The following is a 16,366-nucleotide window of genomic DNA, read 5'->3' on the forward strand; positions in this document are numbered from 1 at the left end:
CTTTCGATCGCAGAACTTTAAATCGGAAATGGGAATTTCAAGAACGGTAGGTAAATTAATGAAATTGGCGGGAATGGTAATGGTTGGAAGGCCAATATTTTAACCGAAATCGAATAAGAATGGATATGGTTTTGAGGGGAATGTGCGGGTGATGTTGTTGGTTGGTTTACCCTAGAATCCATAGAAATCTCATAGGTAACTAGAATGCTGCCGCCTAGGGCCGAGCTTGACGCCAGTTCGCCTTGAACCTTCAGCCAATGAGAGGCCGTAGAGTGGTTCCGCCTAGGAGGATAATAATCCTCCTTGGATCCGCTACTATAGCGGGAGATAGGTGACGTCATTCTCTCTGTTGACATTAAATTCTTGGCAGAACCACTCTTTGAGCTCTGATTGGCTGAGATCTGGCTATCGTCTGCCACGGCGTTTGGCCCATTTGCCAGTTACACGGCAGCATTCTAGTTACCTATGAGATTTCTATGCTAGAATCCCTACAGATTTTTGAACATGTTTTAACCCTTTTTTATTTAAACTGGCAGCGTTGTTACAACAGCCCAGGGCCAACTTTGACCACGCATTGTTTACGTGATCAAACTTGGCTGTTGAATAACTAAAAACAACGCCGGGAGTAGTGGCTCACTCCTGTAATCCCAGGCGTCCGGGAGGCAGAGTTTGTGGATGGCCGTGTGAGGACCAGGCTTGGAAATAAGCGGTGGTCACTGGGTCAAAGACCAGTTTATTAATTGCTCGGTCCAGTTTTTTTATTCAAAAGCTAGGGGTTCACTGGTCCAGTGTCCAGTTTATTAATTCAAAATTATCTACCGTATTATTAACCAACTGGTCTACGTGACCACTTAAATAATTCAAGAGTTGGGAGTCACTGGCCAAATAGACCAGTTTAGAAATAAACCTTATTTCCAAGCCTGGTGAGGACGACTACTAATCCCCCAACGGGTGGTTGTCATACTTCCGCCACGGGGGTCCCAACCCTATCCCCAAGTATCCCCCCGTTGGCGTTGCCGTAACACATATCTCGCACCTGATTAATCAAATGGACGAGCGGACTGAATTGTCCCACCCGTTACAATCGCTCATAACGAGCTTCTAAAAAAAAAAACAAAAAAAAACTTAAAACAACAACATTGCGTCTTGTTTGCCGCCATTATTTAACCTAGGAAAAACACCACAAACTGAGTAACCACACTTAAACTATACTAAATTTACAAAATTATTGCACGACGGATACTTCATGGTTCAATATTTTATTAAAATTAAAGGTTTACGCTAGCTTTCGGGTCAAAACCCCTCTTCAGGCGTTCTGTTTACAATGATTCTAAAATCTAAATTCAATTTACATTTCTCTTATCAGTGTATATTTTTTAATTTTAAATTTTAATTTTTAATTTTTAAAAACATTTAGTTTTTTAAAATTAGTATTTTTTTAAAAAAAATTTTAAAATTTTTTTTATTTTAAAACACCCCAATTGTTTATACTAATTTTTCCTTTATCTAAATTTAATTGTCCTAGGTTTTTTATAGCTATTGCTTCTTTAAATTGTCTTTTATAATATTGTGGTTCTTTAGTTATAATTTCCACTTCGTCAAACTTTATGTTGTGTCCTTTTGTTTTCCAAACGTGGTTCGCGATTCCGTTGTGTTGTTCTCCTAATTTTATACATTTTTTATGGTCTTTTATTCTTACTGCTAATTTTCGTTTCGTTTCGCCTATGTATGACATATTACAATCACATGATATTTTGTAGACAACACCGGTTTCATTGTTTTTATCGATTTTAGGTCTATTTTTAATTAATAATATTTACATAAGTCTGGTTTTGGTATTTAGTTATGGGTTTGAATTATATTATTGAATTAAAATTGATAACAGTAATACTTTATTTTCAAAACTCTATTATCGTACATATAAAAAATTGCAAGAACTAAAAAATAAATTGTACTCTTGGGATGGGGAAATGACTGAAAAACAATCCAAATTTATTTCTATCATAATGAAATTTTCTGACTTAAAATTTCAAATCTGGTTTTTGCTACATTGAAAATGTCTTCGGCTAGATCTTCTACAGTGGTATATCTAACTTTGTGAAAGTTAAAAATATCTTGAATGAAACCTTCGACTTCATTCTGTAACAATACAAGATTTAAAGAATTAGGCGAGGTCTTACATTATTACCATAATGTTTCAATACAATTAAAAAATACCTTGAAACTTAGACAAACTTCTTTTAAATCTTCATTGGGGCCCAAAAACCCCCAAGCAAGAACTGGTGTTAAATGCTCAGATATTGCATAAAAATGACTTGAAAAACCATCAGAGTGCTAAAAGAAATTAATTTCAAACGAGTTATAGTACAACATTTTTGTTTATGGTTTTAAATACCTTTAATCTACGTCTTTTGGCTTGTAAAACAGACCAAACTGCAGTTGAAAGAGCCTTTTATAATACCAAATGAATTGATATTAATAAACCTTTAATACTTGAATGCAGTGCTCGAAATGGACCGGAATGACGTTCCGTTTCATAAAAGTCTTTCCTCTTATCAATCTGGTTCGTAAAGTTTTTTTTTAATGCACTGCTCCCGTTTTTCAAAATAATTGGAAGCTCTGAAAGGAAACACGTTCCAATTCGTAAATAAGTCCATTTCGCGCACTGCTTGAATGACATGTGACCAAAATTTCCGTTCTATATAAAAATTCACTAACAGATTCTTTAAACCCATTTGAAAGCCAACGGTTTTGAATGACTGCTCTAACAGAAGTAGGAGGATTATCTAAATCCTCAAAGGCATCCATGAGCATATAATCCAAAACTATATCGTAGAAAGACAAACATGGAACCTTAATATAAACAAAAATTAGTTGAGATATGATTTTAATAGAAATGTTATTTTAAAAAAGTTGAAAAAACTTACACCACGGGCACCTAGTTCTTCTTCCATAATAGTCCAGTTTTTTTTAATTTGGACAAAATTAATCATTTCATCATAAGCTATTTGACAATCTTTAGGATCCTGAATGAACATTTTTACTAATTTATAGTAAACATGAAAATCCGAAATACTATGGTTATTTACTTTTTCAGCATAAATAAGTAAGTCTGTAAGTAGTTGGCCTCCTACGTTAATGAACCAAGCAACTGGGTCTGGATTTTCAAATAAATATTGGAATGCTAAGCGAATGCAATGTATTTTAGCCAAACATTCGGTTTCATCATGACATTTTACAACTTCGGTTCTAAAGTTAGAAAGTTTGAATTAAGTATTTCACAAACATTTTAAGCAAATAATATAAAATGAACCTAAGTTTTCTTATAGGAACATCACCGTCAGTGGCTGGTTTAAAAGCGCTGTTGTAAAGGATTAATTTTTCCATGTCTAAAACTATTTCGCCAAATTCGTCAAAATCTCTTATGTCACCGAGCTATTATTAAAATTTTTCATTGAGATAATTAAAATAACTTAAATAAGACAGTAAATATTTCAAATAATATATTACATCAGCCTGTGCAGAAACAAAGCTTTCAGCCGCTGAGCTGAAACTGGTCATTGTACGTCTATCAGATTCGGAGTAACGGTCCAAATGTAATGAACTGGCAGACTGGGTTTGGAAGAGTATTGAATTTTCAAATAAGAATAGTTGCGTGCAGAGTCTTTGTAGTTCATGAGCCTCATCAAGAATTGATTCTAGCTCGTGGGTAAATTTATTTTCTTCGGCATTCTTCAAAAAAAAGTTTTTAAAATACTGCAAAAATTTTAAAAACTGGGCTACTCTTACCGTCAGTGCAAATTGATTTAGACCTTCTTGGTTATAGGAAGCTAGCGCATCCTCCCAATATCCCACTGCTGTGTCTAACGCTTCCATTCCTTTAATATTATTTTAATGTACTGTAATTGATACTGGTGGTAAACTCGATTTATCAGAAATTCCTTTACCCATAACTCCTAGTTGCTGAGGTGTAAGTTGTGTTGAGTTTAATCCTCCATTTGGGGTGAGGCTAGGTTGGGGACCCAAGATGGATGAGATTTTGTCACTTTGGGCCAAACTATAACGGTACGGTGCTCGGGAATCTGAAGGTGCCAGGCTATTCTGCCTGTAGCCCACTTTTAAAGTTTCCATAATTAGGTTTAGCTTCTTTTGAAATGTTTTAAAAATATCCCTACCATTTCTCGGATACTTTCTGTATGGCCCATTATCGCTTATTTTACGGTTTTTTCTACGTTGTCCCCAAATTCTAAAAACACGAAATATTTAATAAATTATGTTACCAGGGTCTATGCCCTATATTAGACCTTGGATTAAAAACGTTTTTAATCCAAGATTAGACTGATATCAAACCTGGAAAATATCCCCAACACTAATATGCCAACGCTAACTGTGATTAATGTAGCTTTTGCTTTAAATGGAATAGAACTAAACTGTTGTTGATATCCTGTATAGATGTTTGCCATTACTACTCACTGAAAATTTAAATTTATCATTCTATTTTTTAAACTTTTTTCTATAATTTTTCTTGTTCCCATACTTCCGATACGGGCGTGCTAGCCGGTAGCAGACGATATAATGAGAGCTATCATCCTGGCCCACTAGAGGGCAGCAGTGTAAAATTTTTTAAATCGCGACAAGCTGGGCTAGCTAAATTGAAAATGATATAGACTTCGTACCTTAGATATTAGATTCGAATTCACTGCCATGCGCGTCTTCAAAAGCGTTTACCCACTTTCTTGCCGAACTCCGAAAAATTAAGCTCCACCAACGGACACCGATTTTTCGGAGGTCACGTGCCGGAAGTGGGTATTCGCTTCATTTAAAAACCGTTAATCGGAAAGATCCCAATAGACCCTTCAATAAAACATCTTGAAGAAAATTGCCAAGAAGTAAAGTTGAAGTAATGGGCAGTGGCGTAACTAGCATGGGCACCCGGGCGGATATTATGGTGTGCTACTTACTAGTCTCTAGTTTGTGTAAGTTTTTAATTTTTTTCACGGTTGGTTGTCACCTCCAAATCACGCCCAAACGGGTGGCACCCGGGGTGGACCGCCCCCTTAGCTACGCCACTGATAATGGAAACTTTTCACCTGTACGGTATGCAACAAGTGTTCCGTTTTAACCAGGTAGCTTTTTTTTGACATATTAAGGCTTAGTCAAAACACGGCGTTCTGTTTACAGGTGAAAAGTTTCCATTATTTGAACAAGCACTAAATATAAAGTAACTTGCAGGTCCAGGCTCTCGGAAATATTACTTGGCGATTTCCTTGAAGATATTTTATTGAAGCGCCTATTCGAATCTAGGGTTCTAAATTGTCTTTGGTTTAATAGGCGGATTATTATTATTATTATTAGTGAAAGGGGTGAAGGGCTTGGGACATGCCCGTTCGCGCACTTCGACCAGAGGTCCATTGTGCAACCCCGAACCTTAAAGGGAATATAACCTCCGGTATTTCTGTCGCCCTCCAAGGGTTCCAATATTGTCCGCTGCCTCCCATGGCTTTTCACACCTGCGGCGCTGATAATCGCTGATTGTGAAGGGAATAAAGGAAACTGATGGGGGTCTTCCATAAAGAACGCGTTGGAGGTTCTATTTCCTTTAAGACTTAAAAAGCCCGATATCCGACACAAAACGGAGAATCCTTTTGGCCGGCATATTATAGAAATCAGAAGCTTCCAGCTGATGCATACCAAGATGCTCGAATCTTTGGGCCGCGTAGTAATCGCACCTACAAAGCACATGAGAGGCAATTTCCTCCTCAACCTGACATGCCCTACAGATAGGATCATCACTGATTCCAATCAGGCAAAGATGTCTGTTAAGGAGACAGTGACCTGTTAGTAGGCCAACGACCAACCTGATATTAGATTTGGAAAGCGAGAGCAGCTCCTTAGCTCTCTGCCTCGAGGGGCCTGAGATCAAAGGTGGGAACTGTACAGATTACCTGTGCAGGTCTGCAGATAACTGCAACCTGCGCAGGTCAGGTCAGATCAGATCACGATAGAAAATATTTTTTGCAGGTTGCAGGTTGGACAGGTGAGAAGAGTGGCAGATACAGGTTGGGTAGATCATATTATCGCAGATTTGCAGGTTTATCTGCCAACCTACCATATATACGAAAGGTCCGCTTTACCGCAACATAAAAGAACTAAGAAAACGAGTATGCTGTGACGAACTGGTGCCTGTCCTCGCTAAAATAACCGCGGGGAGAATTGAAATGTGTAGCTTCTCGGATTGAGTTTTCCTTTACTCTCTCCACGTACGCCAGCTCCAGGCTCCGGCCTTTAACTCTCTCCATGCGGTGGCGCGCCTCGACTTAATATCAATTTTCGAAAGTCGGTTTGGTTTTAGTTTCTTTAGCATTTACCTCAATGAAATATATATTAATACTTCTCTACATATTTCATTATTAGTATTTATGCAGGTGATTTGCAGGTTACCTGCGCAGGTTTAACAGGTGAAATAGCCTGCAGGTGCAGGTTGGGTAGATCATTGGTTTTAGAAAATATTGCAGGTTGCAGGTGGTACAGGTTAGAAACTTGGCAGGTGCAGGTTGGACAGGTCGTCGCAAATTGCTGCAGGTCCCACCTTTGCCTGAGACAAACTCTTTAGCCTGCCTTTGGCCATCCATCTCAAGCAGTGGCGGCGGAAGGTTCATTTTTTGGGGGGGGGGACAAACCCGCGATATATATATGTGTATTTTTAGTGTAAATACGTTAATCGGTGTTTGATTGCGTTGGGTTTTAAACAAAGTGCACAATGCACATGTGATAAAGGTAATTTTAACAGAATTAAGATAGTTTAAACGTGTTTAAATTTTCGGTAAAGAGAATAAATATACAGGTTTTAAAATTTTATTTTCCCAACATAAGCCTACGTAGAAACTTAGAATTATTTGGAATTAAAATGGGATATATATAAATGGTATATTAGTATTACCCAAACAAACCATCATATTATAATCTTGTGTGGTCGTGCACCCTACTACATCAGAGAAAATATGGGATGTTTGAGGAAAACGATAGTTTTAGTTTTACTTTCGATTTTATATAAGATTATCGATTTTAAACGGTTTAATAGGCGCTTAAATTAAATATCTTCCCAGAAATTGCCAAGAAGTAATATTTCCGACAGCCAGGACTCATAAGTTACTATTAATATAGTGCTTGTTGAAATATTAGAAAGCTGGAAACTTTCTCGAACGTAACATCAGTTTTTTGCTAAGCCTTAACATGCCAAAAAAGTTACCTGGTTAAAAGGAAACACTTGTTGCATACCGTACTGCAAAAGTAATATGTTTAGTTCTAAAGGAATGAGTTTTCATCTTTTTCCAAAAGATAATTTTATACGAAATGAATTGACTCTGCATCCATGAGAAGCTTTAAAATTGCCCGGTATTATAAAAATATTACATATAATTTTAATTATTTATACCATAAGAGGATGATAATAATAATAATATTATCTTCTTATACTTAGTTTTAGTAACATTATATAGTTTACCTTAAAATATATTATCGAAAATTAACATTAGTATGTTCCTTATACACGTGAGCCGACGCATTTCTTATCTGACGAAAAAATCTCATGAGGGAAAAAACGCGTCTCCCTTGGCTTAAATTTGACTTTTTGGCTAGTCATCCTAACCGTTTAACCGACCGACCGGAAATAGCTCCTTCCCAGAAGAATTTGGAGAGGGGAGTAGAAACCGAGTTTCTTTTATTGAAGCGTCCATTTAGCTTTCTCAACTATATGTAATATAATATGTTAAATCAATTAAGTAATTAAAAATACAGAAAAGGAAAAGAACTTATAATTTTAAAAGACAGTCAAATGAGTGATTTCTACCGGTATTTAATATCCGTTTCCGTTAATCAAAATACTGAATATGATCGTCGATCGGCTAAAACGTCGACGCAGTCGGACGAAAATTTCCACGTTACGGTTATTTAATCTACGTTGGTAGCCGTCGCACTCGGAAAGGCAAAATTCGTATTTGTATTCTTGGACAATACTACTACAGACGCATTTATTTTTTTGTTTGTTTGTTTTGTAAATAATTACAATTTGGTTTTTAATAATTATTTCAATCATAATGTTAATTAACCTTTTATTATTATGCGCTCGACATATACAATGTTTCTATGACACGAACATATTTTTATGGTTTCCCAAATAATTGGACTCTGCTCTCACTGTTTATGAAGTCTTTAACAATCTCATCTAAATCAATCTCGTCTAATTTTTCTTGATACGTGTTTAATATGCATAAATGATTTAATCTTGGCTGAGTCATTGTACTCCTTAAATAGGACTTGACGCGTTTTAAAAGAGAAAAAGATCGCTCCGCTGTTGCAGAGGTCGCGGGCATGACTTGAAGGAGGTTTACGAGCTCTTCTGTAGTTGTGAAAAGTAAACGAGTTTCCTTTTCCATAGACTTAAGCTTTTCAACTACTACTGATAGATTCGTTGGTTTCACAAGGCGAGATAGCATTTTCAACTCTAAATTAAGTGTTTCAGGATTAACGGACCTTTCTTCAATAGTAGCAATCATTTTCGGAGTCCATTCTGATGGTGTCGTTAGCAAAACACTCTCAAGGAGACAGTATTTTTCAAAACCAGGCTGCGTGAATCGACTTTTAATTTCACCACTAACTTTGTCAATACCCTCGAAAAACGTTGCTCGTAACATATCTTTGGGAGTTTTAAATATGTGTCCTTGGGTTGGTGTCTTAGTGTGTTCTAGACGTCGCGGAACCTTTGTAACTCGGGGTAAAGAAGGCTCAATAAGGTCAAAATCCGTTATGGACCTTTCGAGTTTGGCCCACTCACTTTCAAAATATTCTTCACTTCGAATATTTTCAAATTCTCGGAGAGTTATATTTACACATTCTTTGGCCTTGCTAACAGATATACTAGGGTTTTGTAGAAGTATTGCTAATTTTTCACTTCTTATGAAAATAGTAAAACACGTCAAAATTCCGAAGTAAACAGATGCTTTAACCAAGTTTTCATAAAGACCGCGGGCTTTAGTTGATATATCATCATTGGAAGACGCTAGTTCTTCAAGAAAAGATAAAATAGCTGAGTAGTTGTCCAGCACTCCTTTCAGAGAAGTTACCCGAACAGTCCATCTCGTTGGACAAAGAGGTCGTCGAGTTGTACGTTTAGACAATCCAATACCACCAGATTCGCATTCTTCTAACTGCTCTCTCACGATGTCTAAGAACCTATTTCTCCTTTTAGGTGAGGCTTTTATAAGTACTCCTACGTCGTTAACATATTGCAGTGCATCTCTCATTAAGGTAATTCCATGTTTACGTTTGACAGTATCTTCGAGTGCTAAATTTAGACTGTGATTACTACAGTGTAAATAAAACGCCAGCGGTTGATCGGCCTCTAATAGTGTTTTAACTCCTTTCCGAATTCCGGACATGTTACTAGCACCATCGTAACATTGTCCACGCAGGTTTTATATAGGCAAATTAAATCTGGCTAATGCGTCCTTTATGATGTTGTATAACGTGTTTCCGGAAGTGGAAGACGTTTCATATAAACCGAGAAACAACTCCAAAGGCTCGAGATCTTTAACGATGCGCACGCAAATTGCAACCTGCTCATGCCCACTGATGTCGCAAGTCTTTAATCTCAGAAACAACTTCTCTCAAAACCTTGTGGGCCATTAGCTGAACCATTTCGTTTTGAATATCGTGTGATGTATAATGTTTTTTTTCTTTTAAGCCACTCGTTCAGTTCAGGAATATCTTTACTCCGTAAAAGGTTTAATTGAGGCAAATTTCCTTTTTTTTTCTTCGTGGCCTCTGAACGGAATCCCTTGGCGTGCTAAATATTGTACCGAACCTAAAAGTGCTCTTAAAGATACTCGTGCCGCTCTCTGCTGAAGATCTAACTCCTTCGATAGCTGAGTGGCCACTGGAGTAATGTTTTTGTATTCTTGTATTTTGAGAACAGCGTCGAGGTGTAAAGCACTTTTTGCGTGTGACGAAAACTTTTCGACGGCTTTTTTCCAATTTTTATTCCATTTCCGTTTACGAGATCCGATTCCTTTAGGCATTGATCATGTTTTTGCGGAAGTAGTTTTTTTTTAAATGCAAATATGCACAAGAAGCACAAGACACAACCTTTATTTTCGTCAAAATGAAGCCAAGAATACTCCCTAAACCATTTTTCTTGAAATCTCAAAGACTTCCCCTTGCACTCTTTAGCAGGTATAGTTAAGTGATGAGGATGGTTCGGAGAAACAGGGAGTAAATAATTCTGTATTAGTGCGTCAGAATCCTTTGAATGCAATTGATTAAAGTTACTAATTGCAGTGGCGCTTGAAAGGTTGGTGCGAACCGTGCGAACGGTGCGATGCTCTAAGCCAGTTTCAGTAATTTCATTGGATTTAGTCAAAGTTATCGTATCGAACTCTTGTAATATAGCTAATAAAATTAAAGGTTTTAGAAGTACACAATTAACTATATGAATTGATTCATTGAAAAGGTATAAGTTATATTACGAAATAGTGTTAAAGTTCTGTAATGTCAAGTTATATTTAAAGTTAAAGTAGTGCTTACAAAATTATATTTTGAAAAAGTAGTGCTTACAAAATTATATTTCAAAATGTAGTGCTTACAAGATTATAGTAAGAAAAATTAGTGAGATTCAAATTTATTTTCAATATATGTAGTTCAGATGCACTGAAAAGGTTATGGGGCCTAAAAGATTAAAAAATAGCTAGTTTCTTAAGGCAGTAATGTTACTAATGTATTGATTATAATTATAGGTCTGAAGAAATCGGAATCGGTGAGCGCCGGTGACTCTGACTCGGGTCGCCTAGTATTGTTTATTTTAAACTTTACATTTTTTACTACCTTAGGAGTTTAGGTCTACCGTGTTAAAGATTAAAGATATTAATTTTCATTTAACACGGTGTAGAATTTTACCATTTCAGTATTGTGCAAAGTAAAATGATCAAATATAAAATTTACCATTTGGAACTTCTCCGACTTTCTTAATCTTTTCTTCACCTTTGTGCTTTTCGACAGCTGATGAATCTGAATCATCAGATTTGACCCTCTTTATTTTTTTTCTTTATCACCAAAATTGTTAAAATAGTCCTTTATTGTTCTTTTACCGTTCATTTTTATTTTTAATTATGGTTTTTAAATACAATGATAAAAAAATCAATAGATTTTTACTCCACTGATCCAGTCGCCGTCGGAGAAGTAACTGAAAACTCGGTTGCAGAATACTAGCCTAAGCTTGGAGGAATAAAACCAGTATACTTGTTTTATTCCTCCAAGGCCTAAGATAGTTAGACAAGCAGTTGTGGTATTCGTTAAAACAAATAATATTCTTAAATGAAGAAGAACTGGTGATATGAATAAATAATTAAATTAGTTTAGAGACGAAACTACACTAAATTTCTGAATACAAAATGAAATAAACAGAAAACTCAGCCGATTTATATAATTTCTTGATAAGTGGCTGGCTGCTCTGCTCGCACTACAATTTACACGCATGTGTTTTGTAGTTATTTAGTAATTTCGAATGTTTACTCGAGAATGAAGTTCAATAAAAAAAGCCTTTTTTGGGGGGGGGGGGGGACAACATATACCCTGGTCCCCACCCGATATTTTTGGAAGGGGACCAAGTACCCCGGTCCCCCCCCGTTCCGCCGCCACTGAGTTGACGGTCAGTCATGGAGTTAGAGATAAGGCCCCGAACTATGCTAGATGGGATAGGAACGGCAGGTTCAGGACCAAAGAACCCAGCATCTGCCCCCTTCTTGGCTAAGACATCGGCTTTCTCATTACTATAGTACCCCCGATGGCCAGGAACCCAATAGAGCTGAACTTTATTGTTGGTGCCTAGCTCCGAGAGGAGATTCAAACAGCTATAAATTTTTTTTTGAAGAGACCTGAAACTGGTTGAGAGCCTTGAGGGCTGCTTGGCTATCCGAATAAATTTGGATAGCCTTGCCATGAAGCTTCTTTTTAAGACAAAAGTCAACACAGAAGCAAATAGCCGTCAATTTCCGCCTGAAAAACACTAGCATACACACCAAGGCTTTCAAAGAAGCCGAGATTGCTAGTAAGACAATACATCCCCGAACCAGAGCCAGAGTGGGTCTTAGACCCATCGGTAAACCAGACGATTTCTCCTCTGGCCCCGAGGGTTCTGTGGTTGGCCCACTCCGTACGGCTTGGAAAATAAGTATTGAAAGACTTACTAAAATGTAGCTTCGTAGCCATCATATCAGAACCCATTAGGTAGACAGGTAACTTACATGAAATTTCCCGATAGATCCTAGTGTGGTTATTATCCCAAATATTCGCCTTCCACCAACCATTCTGGTTGAGCCTATAGGCTACCATAGCAGCAGCTTCCTCTATAAAAAGATGAAGAGGAAGAAAGTTCAGGAGAATATCTAGAGAAGCACTTGGGGCTGTTCTCATAGCTCCTGTGATGCTGACACAAGCCAGCCTTTGTAGGGTGCGCAGATCACTCTGCACAGTCTTAATTCGGACTCTAGGCCACCAGACCACTGCAGCATAAGAGAGCAATGGTCTGATGATCATGGTGTACAGCCAGAAGACCACTTTAGGGCTAAGTCACCATGACCTGCTGACAGCACTTCTGGTTCTCCAAAGTAACATCTTAGCCTTCTTAACTATAGAGTCAAGGTGAGGCTTCCAGGTTAGTTTGTTGTCAAGAATAACACCAAGGTACTTCACCTCCGTGCTTTCGCTCAAAATAGTCCCGAATAAGGAGATATCATTAAAAGAGTTTTGCAACATTTTACAAGTAAAAGGAACAAGAACCATTTTATTAGGATTAACCGTAAGGTTAACTTCCCTGCACCAGTTTTCCACTGATGCAAGAGCCCTTCTTACTAAATCACTAATAGTGTTGGGGAACTTTCCCGTAAAGATGATGGCGATATCGTCGGCATACCCGAAGCAGCGGCACCATCCCTATTTAGCCTCACCAAAAGATCATCCACAACCAGGCACCACAGCAGAGGTGATAGAACACCACCTTGAGGGCAACCGCGGCTGGTGGTGACCATAAGGGATTCACCAAGCAGGGAGGATACCACCACACGATTCGTCAGCATAGCTTTGATCCAAAGACACAGAGTGTCATTAATGCCAAAGCGCTTTGCAGCCTTCCTGATGACTGCGCTGGACACCATATCAAAAGCGCCCTCTATATCAAGGAAAACCGCTAACGCTATTTCCTTAAAGTTAATAGCCCTTCAATGCAGTTAGTAATGCCATGAAGGGCAGTCTCAGTAGATTTGCCTTTTTGGTAGGCATACTGAGCCGTCGAGAGAGGTATATGAGAAATAACCCCCCTAATATAGTTGTCTACCAATTTCTCCAAAATCTTTAGAAAAAATGAAGTCAAACTGATTGGCCTAAAGGCCTCAGCCTCGAGATAGTTAGATTTAATAGGCTGACACTTTTCGCTTGTTCTGAGATTCCGGAGTAGGTTAACAAGAGTAACGACGGACCACAAAGTCACGCGGTTAGTCAACTAAATTTTAACCCTTTTTGTTTCGCACTGTGCTAAGCCTAGGTCCCAAATTTAGACTGTAAAGAAGCGAAGTCAGGTGACCTAAAACGTACCTCAAACTCTAAACGTAACATTCTCGACGTGACATAATTGATTCAAAGCATGTGAACGATTAGAACTAATTGATAATACACCCCTCTGTGGCACGATAACGTTTAAAGCTATCGATTATGTCTGCCGGCTCTGTGACATCACCACACTGCATCAGACTCTTCACTCTGAACTCTATCAACTGAAAGCTTCAACCACCCACTGTCGTGAATCTCATAAAATAGCTCTTGATAAAATTACGACTCTCGAATCTTCTTAACGTAATGCAACGTCAGAGATTGCACTCTTCAACTACACGGTAAAACCCCTCGAAGACAAATTCGCCAAAACTTAAACAGCCCAAATAAATAAACTTAATTATTGCTGAATCTAAATATGTCAAAACAACTCAATGCGTGCACAAGTGATCTCTCTGAGAAACTATCCATTCAAGGCTTCACCATCGCTTCTGATATCCTGGCTCAACTTGAACCATTGCTCTTACAGCAAGAAACAAACTGCACTGAATGGTGATGGGTGTTTTATCTATCGCTCAAGACGTTTTGTCCAAACTTGATCCCCCCTTGAAAAAAAAAGGAACTAGAATACACGAAATTGAAGACAAAAACTGGAGGTTCTTCCTAACACAATGTCCTTTTGCTTAACGTTCTCGAAGACCTTTATTCTTCGAATAATGTTTTGGGCCAAGCCCAGAGCCCAGGTTGCAGAACTGCTTCGTGCATGTGACTTACACCCTCACATTACATTTTTCCCCTGCTCCCTCGTGACTCCAGTGCCTCTACAACAAGACCAAGACCTTTCAAGATATTGCTCCCCAATGGCCATCAAAAATCCAAATTCCTCCAATTTATCTCAAATCGCCGCCAAGATCGGGATTTTGCTACACACTTGGCCGGTCTAAATATCAGTAACAACAATACCATGTGACTGTGAGTGAACTACAACGACGTATGCAGAGCGATGAAACCAACCTAGTCTTTAGAAACTACAAAGTAGTTTCTGCGTCCACTCGTAACCCATCTCACCCGTGAAGTAAGGTTCCTGGTCCACCGCAATTACACAGGGTGGCTGATCCCTCTCACCGGCAAGACAATACTGACTAGTTCTCTCAAGCCAGACTTACGTTCCCTATAGCCTCATTCTGCCGATCTCAGCCTCTCAGGCCTGCGGACAGTACTTTCCCCAAACAGTACTCAAATCATTTTCCTCAAATACAACACTGGAAGCCGCACCCCCTCATCGTCCGTTCCCCACCACACAAACTATTGGAATACATCACGTAACGTCATCCCCCAGGGCAGCCTTCCCCCAGCTACTGACCTCCCAACTCGACAACTGCATCTACTCTCTCACAGTCACCATCCTTGTAAATATACACGAAATGTTCAACATGCACCCATACAACGAGCTTTCCTACTATCTGCTACTCATAGATCTTGCCTTTTATGTGTTACAGAAACTTAGTGGGACGCGGATATTGAGACAGCTGAAATTTCAATACCTCACGTCAATGTTGTCCGAATGGTTTGGAGACAAATTGGAGGATCCAATATAGGGAAAGTGTAGAGAGAAAGTTTATATATTCGTCCACCGTTGTTTGTGGATGTGACCATGATGTCCAGTTTATAGAGGGGTAATTGAAGTCTCCAACGAGGAGGGGGCAAAGATTTTTCGCTGACGCCTAATGGTCAATGTGCTGAAGAAGATGAAGGAGGTCAGGCTTGTTCTTATAAGAGCGATAAATGCGCACGACCAGAAGAGATAATAATAATAATAATAATTTGTTTAATTCTGTCTCTGCTTTTTGGTCCTATCGGGCCTAGTTTGTAGCAAAATCCCGATCTTGGCGGCGATTTGAGATAAATTGGAGGAATTTGGATTTTTGATGACCGTTGGGGAGCAATATCTTGACAGGTCTTGGTCTTGTTGTAGAGGCACTAGAGTCACGAGGGAGCAGGGGGAAAAATGTAATGTGAGGGTGTAAGTCACATGCTAGAAGCAGTTCTGCAACCTGGACTCTGGGCTCGGCCCAAAACATTATTCGAAGAATAAGGGTCTTCGAGAACGTTAAGCAAAAGGACATTGTGTTGGGAAGAACCTCCAGTTTTTGTCTTGAATTTCGTGTATTCTAGTTCCAGTTTTTTCAAGGGGGGATCAATTCAAATACCCGTGTTCGATAAAAAGCCAAATTAATTTTTAAAATCAGCTAATAGCTTTGAGATTGGAAAAGGCAGTTTGAAAAAGTATTATATACTGATAGCTTCGAGAAAGGCTGTTTTAAAAGAGTTAATACTATTAGCCTTTAAAAGGCTGAAAATAGTAAATACTATTAGCCTTGAAAAAGGCTGTTTGAAAAAGTAGTAGCCTTTAAAAAGGCTGTTTGAAAAAGTAGTAGCCTTTAAAAAGGTTTTTTTTTAAATTACACTAACTACTACTAACTGAGATACTTGAAATAGAGAACTGTTTCCTTTTCGTAAAAAAAAGGCATGGAGACATGAGAAAAACTAAGATAGTTTCGAGGTAAAAGAGCGCCAGAGAGCTTCAAAGTGTGGCCTACTAGCCCCTGGAAGTAGGCTGCAACAAGCGCAGTGGCCAGTTGCGCGGGTGTGCATTTGCGCAGTTTCTCAATAGCGCAGTTTATTATTTGCGCAAATTTTCCCATTTCCGCAGTTTTCTTATTGGCGTAGATTACCATTAGCGCAGTTTTTCCCCATTAGTGCGGGTTTC

The 16,366-nt window shown here is 38.4% G+C and overlaps 2 protein-coding genes across 2 annotated transcripts; both read right to left on the reverse strand.

Annotated features, from left to right (window-relative positions):
- Nucleotides 1–1,962: 1,962 nt before the first annotated feature.
- On the reverse strand, nt 1,963–4,598 carry Miga (mitoguardin). Its single transcript, XM_090158354.1, has 12 exons — nt 4,351–4,598; nt 4,176–4,246; nt 3,948–4,115; nt 3,790–3,878; nt 3,511–3,732; nt 3,314–3,435; nt 3,090–3,249; nt 2,928–3,026; nt 2,719–2,853; nt 2,396–2,449; nt 2,218–2,334; nt 1,963–2,139 (listed from the first exon to the last, which is right to left on the reverse strand). The coding sequence occupies exons 1-12, from the start codon at nt 4,461–4,463 to the stop codon at nt 2,002–2,004; spliced, it is 1,488 nt and encodes a 495-aa protein (XP_090014480.1). The 5' UTR covers nt 4,464–4,598; the 3' UTR covers nt 1,963–2,001.
- Nucleotides 4,599–8,162: 3,564 nt separating this feature from the next.
- Nucleotides 8,163–9,437, reverse strand: LOC149927380 (zinc finger MYM-type protein 1-like). Its single transcript, XM_090157846.1, has one exon. The coding sequence runs from the start codon at nt 9,435–9,437 to the stop codon at nt 8,163–8,165; it is 1,275 nt and encodes a 424-aa protein (XP_090013972.1).
- Nucleotides 9,438–16,366: the final 6,929 nt, after the last annotated feature.

Source organism: Leiobunum rupestre, chromosome 9 (assembly GCF_980474605.1).
Source record: "Leiobunum rupestre chromosome 9, qqLeiRupe1.1.hap1, whole genome shotgun sequence".
In the NCBI taxonomy this organism is placed as follows: Eukaryota; Metazoa; Arthropoda; class Arachnida; order Opiliones; family Sclerosomatidae; genus Leiobunum; species Leiobunum rupestre.

Bases quoted from the DNA above. Each gene is read 5' to 3' on its own strand.
- LOC149927380 (XM_090157846.1), bottom strand. From the start codon at position 9,437: ATGTCCGGAATTCGGAAAGGAGTTAAAACACTATTAGAGGCCGATCAA.
- Miga (XM_090158354.1), bottom strand. From the start codon at position 4,463: ATGGCAAACATCTATACAGGATATCAACAACAGTTTAGTTCTATTCCA. The intron at 3,879-3,947 runs GTAAAGGAATTT...ATAATATTAAAG, and splicing joins TCAGCAACTAGGAGTTATGG to GAATGGAAGCGTTAGACACA. The intron at 2,854-2,927 runs GTAAGTTTTTTC...GTTTATATTAAG, and splicing joins AAGAACTAGGTGCCCGTGGT to GTTCCATGTTTGTCTTTCTA.